At 32.2% G+C, this 23,960-nt stretch overlaps 1 protein-coding gene across 1 annotated transcript in view; it reads right to left on the reverse strand.

Annotated features, from left to right (window-relative positions):
* Positions 1-23,960, reverse strand: part of LOC142332435 (phosphatidylinositol 4-phosphate 3-kinase C2 domain-containing subunit beta-like) — an 83,068-nt gene that overhangs the window by 22,912 nt on the left and 36,196 nt on the right. Inside the window, exons 12-20 of the mRNA XM_075378879.1 lie at positions 20,340-20,510; positions 18,472-18,587; positions 18,027-18,180; positions 13,863-14,051; positions 13,047-13,272; positions 11,915-12,064; positions 8,627-8,875; positions 5,856-5,985; positions 4,690-4,845 (exon numbers count right to left, since the gene is read on the reverse strand). Of these exons, the coding sequence (XP_075234994.1) occupies positions 4,690-4,845; positions 5,856-5,985; positions 8,627-8,875; positions 11,915-12,064; positions 13,047-13,272; positions 13,863-14,051; positions 18,027-18,180; positions 18,472-18,587; positions 20,340-20,510 (1,541 nt within the window). The remainder of the gene's footprint in view (positions 1-4,689; positions 4,846-5,855; positions 5,986-8,626; positions 8,876-11,914; positions 12,065-13,046; positions 13,273-13,862; positions 14,052-18,026; positions 18,181-18,471; positions 18,588-20,339; positions 20,511-23,960) is intronic.

Genomic DNA, 23,960 nt, shown 5'->3' on the forward strand with positions numbered 1-23,960 from the left:
CACATTGCCCGAACAGATACTGTGTGATATACCGATTGGGGAAGACCCATTTAATCGCACCTAAATTATACACTATAGGAAATATACCATGCCTGTAGTGACCTGTAGGGAATTCGTTCCACCTGACTTTTCAAGACACAAGGCTCCGGTCTTCAATTTCCTGCTTTCATTCTGACATCAATAGGTTATTTACCTTAGAAATGTAGCATTCCTTACGCTCATTAGCCAAGATATCTATTGGTTTGACTCGGGCTATAACACTGACTGCCTCATGCGAAACTGCTCTGTAACCGCCTATAACAGCCAGCAAGAGGAGTCACTGGGCCCGCAGCAAAATGTCCGCGCAATACCTAAAAGCCATGCGTTGAGCCCAGACAGGCGCAGCATATAGCATAATAGCTTCGCTGACACCTTTATAAAGGATATGGATGGTATAGTAATTCAACCCCCAATCGGGATGAATGACGCTATGGATTCCATAAAAGGCATCATCGGCCTGTAGATGTTCCTTGAACCGAAAATTCTCATCAAGGATAACACCCAGGTATTTTTTAATTGTAACATATCGAATGGGGGGACCAGCCATCTAAACCCGGATTTGTCAGGAAGCAGCCAATCGGCTCTTAAGCAACATAATTGTAGTTTTCTCTGAGCTGAAAATCATCTTAGGTTGGAGACTCCACAATCAGAGTGTCTCACAAGCACGAGCAGCTTGGAATTCTACCTCGTTATGTGAATCCCCTTCAATCAGTAGCAGCGTGTCATCAGCATAAGTGATGACGTGACAACCACATGGCAACCTTAAACACAACATCGAATCAAATTCTATGATCCAAAGAAGGGGACTCAGAACACTGCCCTGGGGGCATCCTTTAGTTAAGGTCTTACAATTTCCGAGCCATCACGCAGGGCTCCGGCTAGGCTTCTTACCTACCTCACTAACATCTGTCATGGTCAGATATGCCCTGACCTAACATGAACACAAAATGCACTGTATTCCTTCTACGTAGATGTTGAGCAAAATCCCACAAGCGTGACGATGACCTGCAGTGAGCCACAGGCAGCTGGAGACCTTCTGTATTCTCTTGTCACTCTCTGCCACTACTGGATCTAATGTGTCAAATCAAAGATCAACACAGTTACAGATTATGGCCTCTGCTCTAAAAGAGCGCGAGTAAGACTAAGGGTAAAGGCCACTTTGCTCATAACAGGGACTTGCGACCAGGAGTTGCTGCTACTCTTTTCACCGCGATGAGGCAGGTGCTCCAATAAATCGTGTGCCAAATCCTCTGAATCCCCGTGAAAAGGGTATGAATCATCTACATAATAAGGGTGCAAAACTGTTATAGCAGTTCTCAGACAGCCAGATTGTGAACAATAATAAGATTGTTAACAATAATCCAGTTACATTCACGTTAGCTGCCGTGCATAATCCAACAGAAATGAGTGCAAATAAATATAATCCTGTGAAGAGCGAGTGAGATTTAAGCAACAACTCATTTCTTAATGGCAAAAACAAATCTGTAGCTGAAATTCACAAAGAAATTTATGATGTTTATGAATCAAATGTTGTATATTAAAATAAAGTTTTAAAATGGCATCATTTGTTTCAAGAAGGCAGAATGAATGTTAATCATGAAGAATTTATCAATAACCTGTCTGCAATTTCAAATAATTTGTTACAAAAAGTGAAAGAAAAAATTCTCAAAAAAGACAATATAAAATTTTATATTTATCAAATGAATTTCTAAATGTTTAGTGATAAACAAAATTTTAATAATAAACTAGGTTAAAGAAACTGTGTGCTGGTTGGGTGCAAAAAACGTTGAAAGATGGATGCAAGGAAAACCGCTTTGCTGGGAAATATTTGAACATCCACTGTACAGTCTGAAATATTTTTTTCATTTATAACATTGGTTTGTATTGCACGGGTTTGAAAATCAGGAACTAAAAGATGAAGTAATTCATCGGTTTAAATTAATGGTTAAACATTTTCAGATGGCATAATAAACCTAGTAACAATATGGAAAATGTGTTGCACTGAATGGTGTGTAAAAATAATACACAAATGTATATTTATTTTAAAGTAATAAAAGTTTTTTCTGTCACTAACTTTTGTATTTAGCATAATGAAGAAGGTAAACCACTCTTCACTTTCCTTAGCTTGGCATGGGATGCTATTATTTTGAGTATAGCTATGCCAATTTCAGGAGAAAATCTCATGTCAAGTTATCTACAACCTTTGTGGTTATTATACTTAATATCATACAATTCTTTTCTATCCATTAGTTTGTTTTTTAAAAAAATAATTAATTTTAACAAACTTTAACTGTTTTTATCTTAACCGACACCAATTTATGACATTCCTTGAACTTTAATGTATCTTCAGTATACAGACTTCCAAAATTTTAAAATTCAATGTAAAGGACTAGCTGCTAATACTCCCAATTTAAGAATAATACTCCTGCTTTTTTTTATGTCATTCCAACTTTTCAATTTGGAAGTAACTTCTTCCAATTTTTAAAATTACAAGAAATTGTAATTTTTTTCATTATTGATACATGGTCATTATTATTTCAAAAATATAAACTCTTTTGCATTAAAATGTTATTCAATGGTTAAAAAAAGTTTAATTTGTAGATGAAAGAAGGGTTTATCTAGTTAGTAAAATTCATTTGTAATGTTTTAAAAAAAAAGAATAGAATCTCTGGTTGATGGTACTATCTGCAATCTTTTTCTCTAGTTTTCTCAAGGACAACCTTCTATCTCTTCCTTTCTGCACTCTGAGTGATGCAAAAGATTGTTAACTGCTTGTTCTTGAAGGTTTTTCTTTCTTGCTCTTGTATTTTTCTTTTGACACAGAGGTTATAAATAGATGAAGTTAAGTGATGAAACCTTAGAAAAACATTTAATTGTAAACTAACAAAGGGGTGTGCTAAAACCAAATGTTTGTGAAATTAAGAAAAAAAAGAAGTTTACCTCAATAAATAATTCAAAATTTTTTTATTTGTTGGAAGTACAAATATATTTTTTATCAGTCAACTGTATCTAAATATTTGAATAGTTTTCACATCTTAAACATATGAGGTCTTTTCAGAAAATAACCGAAATTTATTTTTTTAAATCTTTATTATTAATTTTACAGATCATTGGTCTTTGTCCCCTTCAAAGCACACTCCCCTCCACTATTCATAAACTTTTTCCAACAGCGTTTCCGCATCGTGAAGCAGTCCTGGATAACTTCATTTGAAATAGCCTTTAAGATTCATGATGAATTTGCTTTAATATCATCAATAAACCCAAAACAGGGTTTCATCACTGACTTTAATTTTGAAAATAAGAAAAGATCACAAGGAGCCAGGTCTGGTGAGTAGGGAAGCTGAGGGAAAAGTGTCATCTGATTTTTGACACAAAAGTGACACGACAAAGCTGAGTGTGTTGGCGCATCGTCATGGTTAAGGAACCATGTGTTGTCTCGCCCACAGTTATGGTTCCTTTATGTGGAGTTTTTCACTAACCATTGTAAAATGCCTTGATATTATGCACGGTTCACTGTTTCTCCTTGAGGCAAGAATCAAAATGCACAGTTCCATTAAAATCGGAAAAACAGAAAGCACCACTTTGACATTAGATCAAGACTGACATACTTTCTTGGGACATGGAGATCCTTTGCCAATCCATTGTAATGATTGAACTTTTGTCAAGATATCGTAGCCGTAAACCCAGCTTGTGTCTCCTGTCATGATCCTTTGCATGAATGTTTCATCGTCATCGACTTATTCAAGAAGTTGTTGACAAACACCAACTTGATGTTCTTTCTGCTGTTCAGTCATCAAATGAAGTCAACAAACTTTGCTGCAACTCATGCATGTTCAATTTTTCAGTCAAAATGTCATGGCATGATCCAGTTGAGAAGCGTCTTCTGCACGTCTTCTGATCCAGAAAACATCTTTTGCACCTTTTCTGAAAGTCAATAGGCGATTTGCACATACCAGATCGTTGATTTTCTGAATGTGGATGTCATCAGTTGAAATCGGTCGAGAATCATCTCTTTTTTTGTTTAACCTCAGAGACCATCATTAGGTATTGCTTCAGAGGATGAGATGAATGATTTGTAGCGTATGTGAAAATGCCATACCTAACCGGGATTCGAACCCAGGACCTCCAGATTAAAGGCCGAGATGCTACCACTCGCACCATGAAGGGTTATCTTCAATCAACTGATGACCACTTTTAAATTGTGAGAACCATTCGCAATATTGCGTACGACCACAAGCATCATCTAGGTAAGCTTGTTTCAAAAATTGAAATGTTTCTGTGAAACTTTTCCCCAGTTTCATGCAAAATTTTACACTGTATCGTTGCTCCTGAAGATTGCACATTACAAAAATCGCTACTAACACTAAAACACGTTGCACTCAAATAACAACAAAAAAACTAAATGAGATGTGAACAGTCCAAGAACATGTGGTTACAGAGGTTACGTGGAAAACCTCTTGCACTGTTGTTTTAGTGAAATATCTCCATTGGCGCATAATTAAAAATGTTGGGTTATTTTCTGAACAGATCTTGTATACATCTGTACTTATACTTAAATCATTCTACAGTGAAAACATATGTAGTAGTTTTTCCACTCTACCGACAACATACACACACAAAATATAATATCATTCATAAAACACTACTTACCTGTAAAATTAGCAACAGCTCTCTCATATTCTAAAGCAGATGGATTATGTTTTGCTAGCCATTCAGCTATCGGTCGATCTTTAAAAGATCCTGTCAGACCCAGTTCAACTTGTATTTTACGTAAAGTTTCTGCTTCGGTAACCATTTCAATCATACCTGTTTCATAACAAATATAGAAAACTTAAAATTGCAAATAAATGTAACTGCTTCAAATCCATAACACTTTGGATTTAAAAAATATGTATGTACTTAAAATCATGTTGACAACTATCTGTTCTTGGATCACATAATTGTTTACAGAAATTATAAATGTTTAATTGTTTGATAAGAAATCTTTAAAATATCTTTCCCAAAAACACTGGCAATTTAAAATTATTTCAAGTTGTTTTTAAACGAGAAGAATAACTACTTCTATACATCTGAAAAGCAAAATAGTTCTTTGCCTTATTACAAAAATTTCAAGATTTAAACCCTGATGACAACAATTTCTTTATTTTTTATTTATGAAGAAATTATTGTAAGGCAGATATTTTTCAAAAACTATGAAATAATTGCATTTAAATCACAAGAAAAAAAAACAATTTTCCAAAAATCCTGTAACATTATTTGAAAAAGTTTCTTTATTTAAGACTCAAGTTTATTTATTTTTCAACTAATACAATTACAAACTGACAAACAATTGCAAATAGTACTTTTTTTTATGAGACATGAATTTAGTAGTATATAAAAAGCCTGACCAGGATTTCACTGCACTATGGAAATCAGATAAAATATTATTGTACAATATTATGTCTACATCACAATTTTTTTTTTTCAAAAAAAGGATAAGTGTTTTATCAAAAAATAATCTTACACCTCAGAATTTTTTCTATCCCCTGCTCCAGATTTTAAAGAGTTTAGTAACTGTACGCTTAAGTTAAAAAATCTACACAAGGATGTGCAGTTATCTGTAAATATCTGTTGATGCTAAAAAAAAAAAAAAAAATCAGTTATCTGTTAATACTACATAAGAACCAATAATTTTGTCAATTTTTGCAATTTTAAAGTTCCCTTACATTTTATAGAACAATTTTACAGCTTCAGCTCTTACAGCTTTTCATTAATCGATGTAATAAGAAATTGTATAGATTTCATGAAATATTACTTCAAAATTTATAGTACAATACCTCTCTTATAGCCGGTAGGAACACAAGTAAATGTAACCATCTTTAAATCAAGACCTTCTTTCAACCACATTTTATCCATAATTCGGATCATTTGCAATGTTAGCATATCTTGTTGTAAATCATCACCAACCTGTAAAAAGTACAATATCTTGTCCGGTTATCTTTTTATGTTTATTGAAAATAAAAAGAATTAATAAAAATATTATGTTAATTGACAATTGTAATCTTGAAAATTAAAACTGTGCCTTTAAATAATCCTAGTCAAACAATGGAACTATCTCCCCCACAAATTCCTTAGCCATAACATACTTTTCTTTCTAACACTTATTCTACCATTCAACTTCTGAGTTATTAAAATGAGTAAGAATATTTTTTCCCCTTTCAAAATATATCTTAAATATTCTAATTTTCTCTTTTTTACTACACTCTTTTGCTTGTAGATTCTTACATAAACTCCCTAAAACAGGTAATATTGCACATTTTTTCTTTCCAAACTATTTTAGCATCTGTTGTTAGTCCAAATTTCAAAAGCATGTTGTTTTTTTTTTAGCGTCCAAGCATCCACATCGTAAAAGAAAAAGGAAATTACACAGCATCTGAACATTCACAACTGTAAATTAATATTTTTATTCGACAGTATTATCTTCTGTAGTTTTATAAAAGAAATTCTAGCAGAAATTCCTATATGGTACATATTTCCAACAGACTGATCCTCGACACAGTTTATCACATATCCAGATATTTTTAATAAAAACACTTTCTGTAGTAATTTTAAAATGAGCACACAAGTAATTCTGACTGATTGTTGAGTTTTCTTGAAATTAATTCTCTAAATGTACTTCCTACATGTATCATTTAAATTTTGAATGAAAAAATCTAAATCTACAATATTGTGACAGTAAGATTATCATCTGCATATTGGATGTCATGAAGTTGGTTACTGTCCGTAGATATTTCCATATCGATATCATTCAGAGCTTCTTGGAAAATTACTTCAAAATACATTAAAAAAAAAAAAAATACAATTCACTATCTTGATGGATTCCTCTAATTATTTCAGCGACTTGTGTGTTAAATGATCCTGAATTATCACCGTAAAGGCTCTGTATGATATTCAATGTGTTCATACACTTTTCTGTAAAACATCATAAACTAACTGATCTTAGACCAATTATACAGGTAAAAAGGGCTTTCATATACTTATCAAAGGCTTTTTTTTCATAGTCACTAAAACAAAGTATATACAGTAGCGAACAAATGGAATTTTTATTCTGTTGTAGGAATCTTCACTTCCTGGCAGGCTGCTTGCTCTTTGGTGTTACAGGTTATGTTGTGGCTTTGTGAGTCTCTGTTATAAGTTTGTTATTCGTTTCTAGAATACAATGGATATAAACCCACGAAAGCAGTCAAAAAATTGTTGCTCTGTCCCAACACATAAATGACTCAAAGACAGACTACCAGTGAGTGTAGTGTGGAAACCTTTTCATAATGAAATCATGAAAAGGTTTAGGTAAACAGGTTCCATCTCACCAAAGAAAAAAGGAAAATGTGGACAGAAAAAGAAAACCACACCTACACATGATCAACTACTAATAAGAAAAAGCAAAATAAATCCACGACTGTCAGCTGTTGACCTTAATAGGGACTTGAGAGCCAGTGGGACTAATGTTTCTGATGTGACAGTTCACAGAAGATTGTTGACGGCGGGAAGGATTGCTATGAAATTTAAAAAGAAGTAGTTACCGACACAGGCTATGAAGACAAAAATACTTTATTGGGGAAAGCAACATAAAGAATGGACTACTGAGATTAGAAAAAAGTTATTTTTTTGACGAGTCTCCTTTCTTTGTCCAAGGGGAGAGAGTAGCCTACATTCGTATGAGAAGATTACTCCACACCAGCACATCTGCAACGAGCTCCCAAACACCCAGCCAAAAAGATGTTTTGGGGATGTTTTACACATGAAGGGCAAGGAGCACTTATGCCTGTAGATGGAATATTGAAATCACACCAATACATTAGCATATGACAAAGAAAAATAGCCCCACTTATGCAGAAGAACCCAGAACTCATTTTGTGACAGGACCTTGCACCATCTCACACGTCAAAGAAAGCAAAAGAGTTCTTCAAAATCAAAAAATTTGAATCCTCTTGTGGCCAGAGAACTCTTCCGACATGAATCCCATTGAAAATTTATGGGCCATACTGAAAAGAAGACTCGGAAAAATAAATTGTAGCACAAAAACTGATGTCATTAGTTCCTTGATACAGATTTGGTTTCGAGATGAAGAAATCAAAAATCATTGTTCTACCTTATTGGAATCAATGCCAAAGAGGATTAATAAGATAATCGGAAACAAAGGAGGAACATACACTATTAAATTAAGTAAGTTTGAGTATTAAACATTTTTTCTTTTTAAAATAAAATTTTCTATTTAAAATACTGTGTTTGGATGAATCTGTTCTCCACTGTAGATTAATGTTCCAACACACTTCTTTATTACAACAAGGTACTATAACCAATGTTGTTTAATTATGACAGTCTGTGGTAAACTGGTTTATTAAATGTGGGTATAGCTGTTTATATTTATTATCCGCATTAGACATCCTTAAATTTTCAGGATTCTACTGCCTAAGATAAACCAGCTGTTTCAGAATGAAAGCGTAATATAGTAAAAGAATGTAGTATGCAGTCTCACTCACAACATCCAGTTTTTTTTATAAATGTTACACTAACCATGAAAAAAGTAATAAAAAAATAGGATACACACCTTGAAAATAGCAGGGATAGTAGCACCAGCATCCGCAGATATGAAATTAATTTTTAAAGGTAATGTATTTGAAGGAAAATATGAAGATGAACGAATTTGTACACCGGTTACCTCAAGACTAGGGCTCAGAGGTAAACAAGTAGGATTTGCTTGTAGTGCGCAATGTAAACCTTCTAATGAAGATGCTAATGCTTTCATACGCAACGATTCTTTAGTGCTTTTAACAATTTCTGCTGTATCAAATAAATCCTGTAAAAAACAAAAATCAATAAAACAGGATCTTCTTACATTCTATTTTTTGAAGATCATTAAATTATTATTAAAATGTAGCTGTTTTCTTCATACCAGTTTTTCATGACATTATTAATTATCATTTTTTGCTATTAATTCTTTCTATTAATATATCTATTTCATTCTTTTATATAACTGTCTAAAAATCAATTCTTAATTTTATCTTAATTAAATTTTATCTTATTAAAAATCTTAAATCAAAAAATTTTTTTTTTAAGAGGCAACTGTTACAGTAGTATGAAAATATGCAGAACATATGACCTATTCTTTGTTAAAAAAGATTTATTTTAGTTTTCAAATAGTTTTCACACATAACTGGATGAACAGAACCCAAGGCCTTTACTGAGATTTGAGGGCAATCAGATTTTTGGTATAAATGGTGAGGGGAGCGTAGCCTTAAAGTTTCACAATGGTTAGCGATTTGACATAATCATTATATTAAAGTAATCATTACATAAATGTAACATTACATAACGGAGAATTGGGAAAATTCGATAATTATACGTAGTAATTTTCACATCAAAAAGTCTATCTTAACCTATCAATGAGCGTCTATCAATGCGAATCTATCGATGAATGTTTTATAATATGCCTCTGGGGAAAGATTTCACTAATTAAAAAAGTCTCAATGCGCTGCGACTGCGACCTCTAGGGTGATGTGGCTTTCCACACCACCCTGGCAAAAATTAAGCAAATTGCTATTTGGTAAAGGTTTTGCACAGAGATAAAAAATATGTTTGTTAGTTGCACATCACTGGATGTTAACTACTTCATTCTTAAAGCACCAGTTATGATAAACATGGTTTAACTGGATGTGCATGGATGTTTTCTGTACAACCTCCACTGGATGTGACTTCCTGTTGTGTAAATGAGTGTTTAATTAGTGTTTCCTATGTGGCCGACCGCTGCGATTGGTAAATATGTTTGAATAGATGTGTTGGTGTTTCCAGTACACCCGAGCACCAGATGTGACTTCCTTTTTTGAAGTGGTACATGAGGGGAAGGTCTTAAATTGTGCACCCAAAACTTAGATGGTCAACATCATCACCGCTGTGCTGCTGCCTGCACGGGCTCCTGGTGCATGAGTCACTACGAGGACCTCGTCTGCAAGTGTATCACTTCCCAGTGCAACTGTCATAAGAACCAGGACCATCCTTCTTACCACACCTTTTTTTCCTATTCAGTTGTGCACCAAAACATCGTTGTACTATTGTTCTGTCTCCTGGTGCACACACCTTTAATAGAACTTCATCATCTCCTGGAGCGGCTACCACGATATTCAAAATCGTCCTCGAGGTATATCTATATTTTATTTACACACATGCGCACAGATGCAAATTAAACATAGTTGTTTATTAAATTTATTTTATTAATTTATTTAATAGTTTACCTAATAATTTATTTATTTGTATAAAATGTTTAATATATATTATTTATTAATATATTAAAATTTTATGATTTTTAACGACTTACAAGAACAAATTTTGCCCAGAACAGAAAGTTCTGGGTGACAGTGTGGCTGCAAGGCTTAACGCACCCCAGTCTGTATATCTACTGGGTGACGGTTCAAAACCTACCCAGATCAAATTACTTCTTTACACTTCAAATTTTATTTAATTCTACCAAAAACCTGTGACATCACAACTTAGCAGACATTAACAACAGCTGATGATTCAGTACTACCAAACTTTGAAATATTCAAATTAATATTTAAAGTATGAAAAATAATTAGGTTGGCAACCCTATGAGGGAATTTCCCACAGGGAAAAAGGAAATTTCTAAGATGTGGTTATCACATGACCAAAAGTACTGAAATCTTTTATGCTGAGAAGTTATACATATACAATAATTAGTTAAGAACTAGAAAAAAGCAAGCTTAGTACAACTGCTTGTGCTTCACACAGCCATATGAAAGACTGGGACAGATAATTTAAAGCAATAAATTAATACATCCCTCTCTGTAGTGAATTATGTATACACTACTTCAACTCAGCAGGGGAAAGGAAATTGTGTGTGTGTGTGTATGCACGGGCGCATATAAACACATAAATTGTATATGTTAGATGTATATAATGCTTTGTTTTACAATAGAGGGATATAACCCCTGGGCTGAGGGGTATTTACTTCACTTACACGGCTGAATATCACTTGCATTCATGGCATGGGATGCTTGTTATTCTTGAAAATGGCTATGCAATTTTTTTTTGTAGTGATGCATCAGGTTGCCTACAACTGTTATGGTTATAACACTTGTATGTTTGTACAAAACTAATTTTTTATAATTGTAATGTTCTCTAAATATTCAAAATGAAACGCATAAAGTTATTAGAAAACCACAGGCCAACATATAAAATTATTATTTATTAATCCTTGCAATTACAGGCTGATAATAATTATAATTGCATATTTTATTTTTTGGAAAAAATTGAATAAGTTATAAAAAAAAAATCAATTTTTTTTTACAAATAATATGAAAAAAAATCTGTGGTGAAGCTGCTGGCATAATGGTTTTAACAAAGAACTCAACTAGCAAACCTGATGAAGATTTTACTGATGATAACTATGTTAAACATTTTTAATGATAACCATGATAAATATATAGTCTGTTCAAAAGGCACTGACATTACTTTTTTTCTTGGCAAGCTGCTTGGGTAGAGGCATCATTCTTACAAAGAAGCATGTGGGCTGTGGTAAACTTGTGAATATGTGATATTTTGTTCCTAGCCAAATTTGTTAATTTTTTTTCATCATTTAATGTTAAAAAATGTAATTTGTTTAATAATAAAACTTATCACCTAATGATTAATGATTTTCGCCATAATGTTATAATGTTATGTAATTGTTACAAATTTTCTGTTATATTTGATAGCAGGTCAGAACCTGCTATCAAATATAACATATAACCTTGACTTTTTCTACAAGTTTTAAAGCATTAAGATAACTATGATCTCATAGTTTTTTTAAAAATAACAATGATAAATGTTTAATTTAACATACCTTAACAAGTAATTGTTGTGACATAAATCTTTGGCGAAGTGCTTCACCAGATATGGCAAGTAAAGCTCTAAGAACCAATTGTAGTCGTCTGTGAAAACATGCACTAATAAAATCATCTTCTTCTGATGAAGTACTAATAGCTGCAGAATTCTAAAACATAACCAATAAATATTTAGACCCAACATATAATTATTCTTTCTCAAAAATGATGTACTGCAATATAGAACTTCATCTTTACAAATAATATGCAAGACAGTCAGCGATACAACTGCTGAGACAATGGTTTTACCAAACAACTGAACTAGATTATCAGATTAAAATTTTCTAATGTATGTATCTACAATCAAGTATTACAATCAATTGTAAATTACCCCAATCAACCCTGACAGTTAGATTGTCCTTTATTGCACCCTCCTTTTTTCCTAATTCCTTTTTTGCCCATTATCATTTCTATGGTTGTGAGTCTGAGCTTATTAGGTCCATCATGTTGAGAATTCTGGGACATGAAGAATAATGGTCCATCTTTTGTATCTAGTAAGGGGGCTGCCAGTGGACCACTTTGTGATTCTTAGTTTCCTTAACAGTGGCTACTAAATATGCATATCAGTAAAAGTTGGGCAGCCTAACCCTTCAATAAAAAAATCAAAGCATAAATATTATTAAGGGACTGAACGTAAAGTATTAAATGACAGAAATCCAACAACAATTTTGTAAATGGTATCTTACATCTAAAATTTTCTTTCAATGAATTATTGTTATCAATATTTATAATTAGGTTCTTTTTATCTTATTTAATTGTGAATTCAATATTTCTCTTTTTTTAATTTAAAATTGATCCATTTTTATCAAGAAGTTCACGCTGTTGCAAATTTATCTTACAATCTGTAGGCTATGAATAAAAACTTTTAGGTGAACAATAACCATGTTTTCTCCAAACCATAGAAACAACAAATTTTTATGTATTTTTACTAGTAAACATGAAAATTATACAAAATCTTTAATTTTCTTTTGGTGACATCACTCTTAGTCCTCTAATTCTAATACAACTGTAACATGCACTCTAAGTCTAATCTTTAGAGATTATGTAAGAAAACAAAAAGATGAAAATATGATAAAAAAAATTAACAAGCACCTGTGGACACTGTCCAGGAAGCGCTTGGGTTAGCAACCAATATAAATGATGTGCGACACGAGGTGATGTTAATGCTCTTTGTAAAAGGAACTGTGTAAGTGTAGATGCCTCATAAGTTTCATGTTTGAGTGCTTCAACTAGTTGCGGTAAATAATCGCACAATTCATCACTACTTAATTCACGAACCCATGATACAGCTACTCTTCTAACTTCACAATCAGGAAAACTGAAAACAAAACTATTTCAGTACTTATAATTCATAAACTAAATTTAATAAATTATGGATTTACTACTTGCAATGCTGATACTCACAAACATTTTGCCGCTATGCAAAAATAAATTAAGAACAGAAATCAAATTTATCTATTTTGTCAAATTTACCTATTTTGAAACATCATAATGATAATTTAAAAAAGTACTATCAATCAGCTCTTTATTTTATTTAAAGCTAAATACTGAATTATCTGATTATGTTCAGCTGTTGAATGATACACGAAACTCCAAAAAGAGGTTAGGGAGAATTAATAACAAAAATTTCTAATAAGAAAAACAATAAACACGACAATGAATATATCAATCATAAATGTAAACCAATTAATTTTACGATGGTTAAAATGTATTTAACAAGGTATGATAAAGTTAGTTAACCTTTAATAGAATAAATGGTAAAATTTAAAAATTACATGAAAACAGTTTCCATGATTCGTGCAACTTTAAAAAATGTTCTGAAAAATTATTTTTACAAAAATAACTGACTGTTACATACTTTAAACTAAGTAATCTGTATAAGAAATATAAAAAAATATAATACTGTACCATGGCAGTAAAAGTTGTAAAGCAGATACAGGATCTAAAGGCGCCCAGGAATGTAAAAGTGAATACAAATCAGCTAAACAAGCATAATCCCAACTATGAGCTGCCAAAAATACTTTAGGTAATGCTTGTGGTTTTCCAAGTAAATAATGACGTTTTTCCCACAAAACTTCTCTATCTTCAACTTGAGGCCTGAAAGTACATATAAAAAAACATTACAAATCTACAAACTTACGTACATGAGGAATTTAAAATTAAAGAACTTTGGAATTATTACAAAATAGCTCAATGACAGTGGTCAACCTAATAGGTTAACCGACTCTAGTGGAGGGGAACACCACTCGTAGTTGGCCCCAATCAACTCTACTGTATTTAGCCTACTAACAATAATAATAATACAATTGATTTTGGTTTATTGGGCCACAACAGGACCGGAGTATTTTGACCCAATTAGATGGCTGGCCCTATTAAATGAATTCATAAATTTTAGTGTAAATGATACTATATTACATTAAACATGCATGCACACACATGCACACGTACATTCTGTGCAAGTTCTATCAATATACACACGAGGTATGATATACTGCAGTCACAAAAATTTAATGTGAAAACCGAACTCTAAACCAATTAATGTATTTCAAAATACCTGTTCATGTAATGTACTGTTAAAAATAGGTACTTTACTGTTTAAGTAGGTTGCATTTAGTAACAAAATTAAAACCAAAGGACCACAATGAACAAAACAATCTTTTACTGTGGTTTTATTTACTTCTACCCAGATGTCTGCTACAAATTGAATTGCTTGCAACAAATTGACTCTTGCACTACTTCACTGGAGCCTGAATTCAGTAAATTTTTTTCTATTTCTAGAATAATGTGATTTACAAATTAAATCCATAATAGACTCATATTTTTTTATAACTCCTATGTCCAATGATTGGATGCGACTCATTTTATTGTTGTACTGGGCGGTAAAAATTCAACAGAAATGTATTTTAAACAATGAGCAGAACAATTGCCAATCAGTAGTACAATTTAAAAAATTTTTTTTTGCAACTCAACATCCCAATTGTTAAGCATTCTGAAAAGATTGCACTTGTCATGCAAGCATTAAGAACAACAATTAATAACAAAAACCCATGAGGAGTTGTTTACAGTGTTTGGTCATAAGCAGAAAAATGCAATCTTCTCTCCGCTCTTCTCAGTCAGGCAAAGAGTAATCTCTAATAAGACTGAGATTTTGCATATTTTGTTAGATGATTTGTTCCCAGATGATGATTTGGTGGCCGAGACTGGTTTTTGTCTTCAGAAGATACTGAGGCAGAAGTGCGTCAAGTTGTTTATAATTCAGATAGAGGCAAAGCTCCTGGTTTTGATGGGATAATGGTGGAGTTCCATGTTCGTTCATGAATGTTTGTGTGGGGACTATCACCAGAGTGTTTAATAAAATGTTACTTGTAAGCTATTTTCCAATTTGTTAGAAAAATGGAGAAGTCAAGTTATTGTTTAAGGATGGCAACAAGGAGCCTCATTAATTCCTCATATCAGTCTCTGACATTGTTACTGGTAATTGGTAAGGTCTTTGAAAAGATACTACATCTGTGAATTAATGAGAGGTTGACATCGCAAAAATTACTAATAGAGAATCAGTATGGTTTTCGTCCTGGCAAGGGGACTGAGGATGCTATTCTACGAGTTTTGGACATTGTTAAGAATAGTAGCGCTGGGTATGTTCTGGAGATTTTCCTTACACATATCTGGGATGTTTAACAATTTGTGGTGGCCCTCTGCCCTATTTCAATTACAGAGACATTGATGTAGTAGAAATGAAATACAAGTAATGCAGTTATTTCAATCATTGAGACGTTCTACTCTGTGATGGTAGCCATAAAGTAGGGAAGACATTGTCTAAGGGTTGCCCTCAAGGCCCTATGTTATGGGCTGCGCAGTTTGATTATCTAATGTGAGTGAGGGTGCCCAGTAGTAATCACATTGTCGCTTATGCTGATGGGTTGATGCTGGTCAAAGGATGTTTATGGTATGAGGTTGAAATCAGGGCTTGTCCTCAGGCATGTAGGGTACTTGAACTGTGGGGCCATCAACATAAGATGGCAATCCAGCCAGGATAAAACTATGATAATGTTGCTGAAGGGCTGTTTGGCTGTGATGTGGTAAGTCCGTGTATCGATGTCAGGCCATCATATTCTATACATTCAGGTTCCAAAATACCTTGGGGTGCTCCTTGACCAAAAGTTTCATTTCAACATTTACAGTACATCACAAAGAAAACCAGTAATGCCTTCTTTGGTAGTTGGTCATATGGTTAATCTGGATTGGGGTCAAAATTTTAGGAGCATGAGTGTCCTTTATAAGGATGTGTGAGGCAATTATGTTGTATGCTGCACCTGTATGGGCAAACAGGAAGAAATCTAAAACCTACAAGGATATTTTGTTGAGGGCCCAGCATCTCTTGTTATTAACGGTGACAAGAGGCTACCATACTATCTCTCATGAGGGTATTCAGGTAATTGCAGGGACTGAAGCATTTATATGTTCTTGCATATGAGCATAAACAACATTATTTCACAAAGAAGTTGAGTAAACTGACTTCTATGAGGGTTAGGGAGATTGAGAATAGTGGGTTCCATTTGCAGCAAACTAGGTGGGATAAGACAGCTGAAGGGCGTTATATGCACGGCCTATTCCCAAGGTGAGGAGTCTGCAGAGCACCTCTTGGTTGTCACCAAACAAGTATCACAGTTTCAATTGAACCATGGTGCTTTTAGAGACAGATTGGGTCATTCCTGCTTGGCTGATTCAGGTCTGAGTTCAAGTGCGGCATTATTGGTGATGCCTTTCACAGATTTTTTCTGTTTCACAGATTTTGTTTTGGGATTTCATGATGTTGCGCAGAATGAGTTTGTTTGGTTCTTTTAAACAGGGTAACAGCTGAAAATTTATAGATTTTTTCTACTCAGTCCAGTTCATATGAGTAGTTTTGTTTTGGTTTTGTAGTACTTGCAATAGGTTTTCGACAATGATGGAAATGTCATTCACGACATTTGCATCGGTGACATGCTGACAGTATTTTAGGGAAAAAAATTTGGGGACAAAGACAAGAAAAAATTTAGTAACATTTTTTAATAAAAGTAAGTCTTTGATAATTTGAATGTGGATCCCTTTCCAATTAATGGTAACTGGCAATTGAGGAAATATACACTAATACAGCTTATATACGACAAAATTAACCTAAGTGGAGGTGAAAAACAGCACTATTATATCTTGCCGTTAAATTTTAAGAAGACAACAATTTTCAGAACAAAATGTTCCTCCTAATCTTGTATCATAATGAACAATACACTAACAGTTACAACAGTAAATTTAAAATAATTTATGACTACCATATGTCCATTAAACCATGAACATATATGATGAATCCACTACAACCAATGATTTCATAAACTGAAAAGTAAGATCATATGTTACTTAAGTAAGACTAGAGACAATAAAGACAGGCCACATGCCAAATATAGGTTGTTAACTTGATTATATTTTTCATCAAACCTTTCTAAACTCGATTATACTCATATTTGTTTTGTGGCATTTTGAATACCAAGTTGAACACATTTTACAATTATAACATCGAATAAAATTTTAAAGAGTTATTTGGTTTAATTGTAGTTTAGAACTGTTTTTATTAAATTGTAATTCATAATTAGAAGATAGCAAATCGATATTAGTGATACTGATGCAATTCAAAACGTCTAGCAGTATTTGAATACAATCTGCAAAACATTGAGTAGGATTAAGGAAATAAATAAAAACATTAAAAAGATGAACCACTATTACTTTTGAAGAATAATCTAATCTTACATAAGGTAATAAAAATTACAAATAAATAAAATAAAAATTATAATATCACTAAAGTTCTATTATATAAATCTAAATATACTATAAAAAAAAAACAACCCAATCCTGGAGAGTATTAAAGTGATATGAAACCTGATAGTTAAAGTTAAGCAATCTCACTTTAAACATAACTTAGAAACTGCTGGTAAAACATTTAGAAACATGGTAAAACATTGTTGCTGGTTGGGTTAGGTCCCTCAGTAATTTTAATGCACACGATATAGCCTACTATACGTAACTACTAAAAAGAATTACCAAGAAAAGGTATCCTGTTCACAAATGTCAATAAGCTGTTGCTGTGTGTTACAATCCAAGCTATTAAAATCATGGTTAGATACAGGCACTGGTTCAATATCTTTAGTAGTAGGTGGAAATATTACTTCTCCACCATAATCTGGAAGTTCAACACCTAAAAATAAATAAATATCACAACAGTATTACATCATTTATCCAAAAATAATAAATAGTGACTAGTAGTGTTTTCATATCTAATAATAATAAAAAATGCGGCCAAAGAATGAGACAACATGCAATTATCATACGAACAAAGGATATAACAAATAAAGATAATAAAATTCCATCACAACTGATGAAACAAAACACTTCTTTAAACAGTTTTTAAAATGATTACAGGTTGAACAAAGAACATATAGAAAAAGTTATCCACAAATAACATATTAAAATGAAGAATCATTAATACCTAGAACAGGATGTGTATCACCATGAGGATGTGTTCCCGGAGCAGGTGCAGGCCCAAGTCTTTTATCAGCACTTGGTGGCCAAACTGACAGAAGAAATCTACCTTGAGTCATAACCCTAAAATAAAAATATTAAATAAATAAAAAAATTATAATTAGAAGTATAAAAAAGAACAAATCATAAATTAAAAAAAGGATTATAGATAAGATTCCATATTATTACATTTTTCCTTGTAACAGGAAGACAACTACTGTGCTAATTATCGTGTTATTCTAAGAATGGATATTTATTGTTAAATTTCTTTTTTTTTATAAGTGTAATGAAAATTCACAAGCAGGTAAATTCATTACCACTTTCACAATGAAAAGAGTACATAGATTGACAGAAAAATTTTATAGACTAGATTTTTTCATTATACATGCATAATGACAGAATCTCATTACTTATTGGAAAACTTACTACTACTAGATGAAATGGACCAAGATACTATGTCAGCTGCAGATTTATGAATGTGCTACCTTTGTTAAAAAAAAGCAGTCACTTAACCCAGAAAAAATAATATCCACTTTTATCAAACGAGAAAAAATAAATGTTTTCATGTAACTAATTTTGCTTCTGGAGCCATTTTTAAGATCCTGAATGTTTGATATCTTTGTTAAATATGTATGAATAGTAGTAGTATGATATCTTGTGTTCTGGTCACATCAACTTATCACTGCAATCTTGCTTGCTGCTCAGTTTTCTAGCATCTGTAATTTGTGTTTTAGTGTTTGTTTTCATGTTTAGTTTTTAGAGTCAATCGATCTAATATAATCAAATATTGTCAGCCACATGAACCAGGAAAGTAATTATTTCCTGTTGACTACCCAATTTTTCATGTAAAATATAAATGTATTTGACCAACCAGTGACCAAGTCTTTCATCAAAAGTGTTTGATAATTGTATGTATCACCCCTCCTGATCTTGTCATGAGAGATATGTGTCACCCTGAGCCTAACCCCAACAGTTTTTCAAAAAAAAAAAAAACCCATACTTTTTCTCAAATACAAGTAGCTCAGCAGGGATTGTTTGGATTTTAAAAAATATTCCAATTTCTACACACTTGACATCTTGAGACCTAGCAATTCCATGCATCAAGAACACTCTTGGTTAACCGGTATCAATCAAGTATGGTAAATACTCTGTTCAGGTTAAGTTAACAACATTCTGTTACAAAGATAACCATAATGGCGACAATGACGGTACAACCGCTAGTGAAAATCTGTAGTTTAAATTTTGCTATCATTACAAAGGAACGCTGGCATCAATGGATAATCATGATGGCAGTGGTCACCTAATAAAAGTGAACTGATTATGTATTGATCAAAAATGAATTATTTACTTATTTATATCACAGGAGACCAAGACTCCAAATCTATATACAAATTATTCCAAAGAATAAAACCTTGCTATTGCACACAAAGCAGTCCTGGAAGAAGCACAATCTTTTACTATACATAATGACAATTTAATAATTAAAAATAATGACCACAAAAAGAGAAAATTATTTTGTAATTGATTTGAAATGTTTCAGGTACACGATAATGAAAATATTTTAGAAATATATTCTACAGAAATGAATTATAAATTCAGCGATTAAGTTAAACAAAATCACAAATACTTCCCAACTTCTAGCAACACATACTTTATGTGAATGCTTAATGGTATTATACCATTACTCATTTTATATTCATTACATAAAAAAATTACCCAGCACAAAGAATATGAAGAAATATATAACTTACCATTGACATTAAATCTAAACTGATTTTCTTTTTATACATTTTTAACATTGTGGTTTACAATTAATAATTAATTAAAATTACTTACCCATCATAATTAAAGAATTGTATAGCAGCCCAACCTAATTCAACTTGCTTTATTTCACCAGGAGTACCTTCAGCACCTTCCGGTACAGGTGTTTCAGTACGACCATACACAACCAATACTAAACGACATTCCCTTGGTATTATACATACACTGACACCTTCAAAATTTAACCTACAATGTGGACAAATAAAGTCGTGTTAAATAATACTAAAAGTTATTTTAAAATTATTTACCATTAAATTTAAAACAGAAAGATTACACTGGTCTATATAATTTTTAGAGAGGGTACATTAATGAGTGATTTATAAAGTATTTTTTAAGCTGAAACAGAAACACAAAAATGCTCTATGACATCACATGTTTTAATTTTATTAGTCTAAAAATATATGTCATTTTTGGCACATAATAGAAACAATCGGTTATCACATGCATTGTGTTATAAACATGCCTGATATGACTACAGTGTGACTAATTGAGGAATAAATAAAAGCTGCATCAAATATCATCTAAAGCATAAATTTAACTAATGAGTCATTCTAGAATATCTCTTTCTTTGAAAATAATCAATCTCTCAGTACAACTAATGCCTGGTGGTTAAACTTATACGCAGTAGTATGTGTTAAATTGTATGAGTTGAATTAGTTATTGTCCATTAGATTTTCGAGTTAGTTACACTGTCCACTAGATTTTCCAGTTAGTCAATTTAATTAATCATCTTGTTATAATGATGATATGAACTCGCAGCTAGCATTCAAGGTTTCTTTTGCTAGCTGCGTCAAGGATAAATATGTTAAATAAAATTGTAAATGTAATTTTCAATTGACAAGTATCTCAGTTAGTCAATTTTGATTTATTTCTATAAATTAATCAAGTGTTGAAATAGTATTTTTTTTAAAATTTTTTATTTTACATCAGCTTATATTTACATAATGAACAGACAAATACATTTGTGTAAAAAATTATCCGAATTTTTTTTGTTATGTTTGTGGCAAATTCACTACAAAGAGTCAGCATAGGCCAATTTCAAAATTGATGAAAACCGCTTGAAGGTTTTATTTTAGCTGTCCACTGGGAAATCAAGATAAACAATCAGCACTAAATACAACATACAGGTGTTATATTAAGTTCATACAATGGTTTCAAGGGAAAAGAATCATTTGCCTTTTGCTATACCTATGATTTGACTGAACCAACAAATCATCAATGACTGCTACTTCTGTTCAGCAAATGTCACTGATTTTTCTACAAAATATAAAAGTTATATTGAGTACCCAAATGTTCCATCGGTTATGAGACCGATTGCTCATGGAGATGTTTTTATTTTAAGACAGTTCCAGCTTCCTGGCAAGAGATTTAAGATTCTGAACCGGATTGTTCCAAAAATACTGCAGCAGCATAAGCTTCAAAAGTTGGTGATTTTATACCAAAAAAATCAAATAGTGAACCATATTTCATTTCATAAGTGGAAATTAGCAATTCGGTTTGCAAGTTCAATTTATCAGAACAGAAAACAGAACTTCAAGGTTCACACTTAAAGGAGTGGACTTTACTGATAAAGGACACCAAATTTTTTAGAAATAAACATTTGATGAAATATTTCACTATGAATAATTTGCTGTGTTCCTGTTGTGATATAGAAGGTTTGATGTCTGATCTTAGCACTGCTTATAATGCTGATGACTGGCTATTCATTGATTCATCAGAAACACGCTTAAAAGCAACGTTACTGCAGAACTCAAACAAGAATCCTTCTAGCAGTCAATTACGATTCTCAGTTATGGTGTATCATAGCGACCTCAAAGTTATTGGTCTTTTACTCGGTCTACAAGGTGACTTTACAAAATACAGCTGTTTCTTATGCTTGTGGGAATCACACAACAAGTGAACATTATGATGTTAAAGAGTGGATGAAAAACACACTTTCACTCCTGGAAAATAATAGTTAACACTCAGCATTTTATTTTACCACATTTACAAATTTAATTGGGGTCGATGAAGAATTTTTTTAAAGCAGTGGATATAGAAAGAGAAGGTTTTAAATATTTAAGACAAGCATTTCCTAAGTTAAGGGAAGCCAAATTTAAAGAAGGAAAATTCAATGGAACTCAGATTAGAAAATTACTAATCAATGAAAATTTTGACATAAAGTTGTATAACATAGAGATAGTGGTCATTTAAGGAAACACGGTGAAACATTTCAGGAAATGTGTTGACACCAGTAACCGGAGCATCTGAAGCATATTGTAAATCACCCTAATCTAATAGAATCCCTCTGCAGATCAATGTGTCCTTTTCCTCTTCCCTCCAGTTTTCTTAATCTATATTCTTTCTTCCAGGATAAATGCTACGAGAATTCGGTCAGTTGGTTCCATCTGTGACGACATGCCATCATCTTCTAGTAGCCAGCTTAGCAGCACAGTGACCCTTTATCCATATGGAACTCTCTAAAGTTTCTGGGCTCTATTTTCTGTCAAAGGGTTCCAGAGAACACCAAACTAGTGACCGAGTAAATCCATATCTTCTATGAGTATACCATAAAATCATTTAATCTCTATGCTTTTCTTGAAATAAATGACACTATTTTATAATTTAAATCATATATAAAATTTTCCCTACATAAATTTCATAGTGAATTTCTATAGAAAATTACTTTTTACTATAAATAACTAAGTTACATTTTCAAATTCTCAGTTGGGCAGCGTATTTGTTATAGAAGACATTAGAAATTCAAAATAAAAAAATGTGTTCAGCGCCAGTATTGTAATTTTCTTTCCTTAGAATGTGCAATAATCGATTACCGATACACACTAAGCAATGTACATGGGCATCTTGAGCCCTAGAGTATCTGGCAAAATTATAAACAAACCTAAATTTAAAAAACTATCTTATTTGTTTATAATTCAACATTTGAAAAATTTCAAAAAGTATTTTCCTTTGTACGTTTCAGTTAGTTTTTAAAGTTTTTAATTCTTTTTATTAGACCGTGACAGATTACAACTCTTTCTTGTTTTGGCCTTGGATTTTGTGCCAATATTGTTTCATTCTTTTGGAATGCTCTTTTTTCCTATCTTCTGGTCATTCCTGTTAAGTTTTAGTTTTTCCAGTGTATTTTTAATCATACATTTGGTGTTGATCTTTTTTTAAAATGGTTAATTATTTTTTTTTTTTAGTCTGTTGTACATTCTATACAGTCAAAATGATTGTGTCTGTAATTTTTCTGTTTTGATAAATTTTCCTTTTTTGGATTTAATATATTATATATTAAATATAAGTAAATATTTCGGGATTCAAGGAAATTAGCATAGAACTAAAAGCAATGTAGAATTGCATCAGTAATACAACTGATGACCAAATAAAAAAAAAGTCAAATCAAATCTGCCAGTAATAAAATACTGCTAGTTTAACTTGGTACAGAATCAGTCTTTGATACATCAGTTTGCACATGATTAAATGCTACATCATGAACGCCAGGAATCAGAGTAGTATCATTGATATATTTATCCAAAAAAAATCTAGGTTTGGTACATTGTAATAAAGTACCAAATGGGTGTGAAAAAAATAAATCAATATAAAAATATACTGAGATTTTCACGACAGTCAGCAATGAAAAATATTTAAAAA

This window comes from Lycorma delicatula, chromosome 11, assembly GCF_047948215.1.
Source record: "Lycorma delicatula isolate Av1 chromosome 11, ASM4794821v1, whole genome shotgun sequence".
NCBI lineage: Eukaryota > Metazoa > Arthropoda > Insecta > Hemiptera > Fulgoridae > Lycorma > Lycorma delicatula.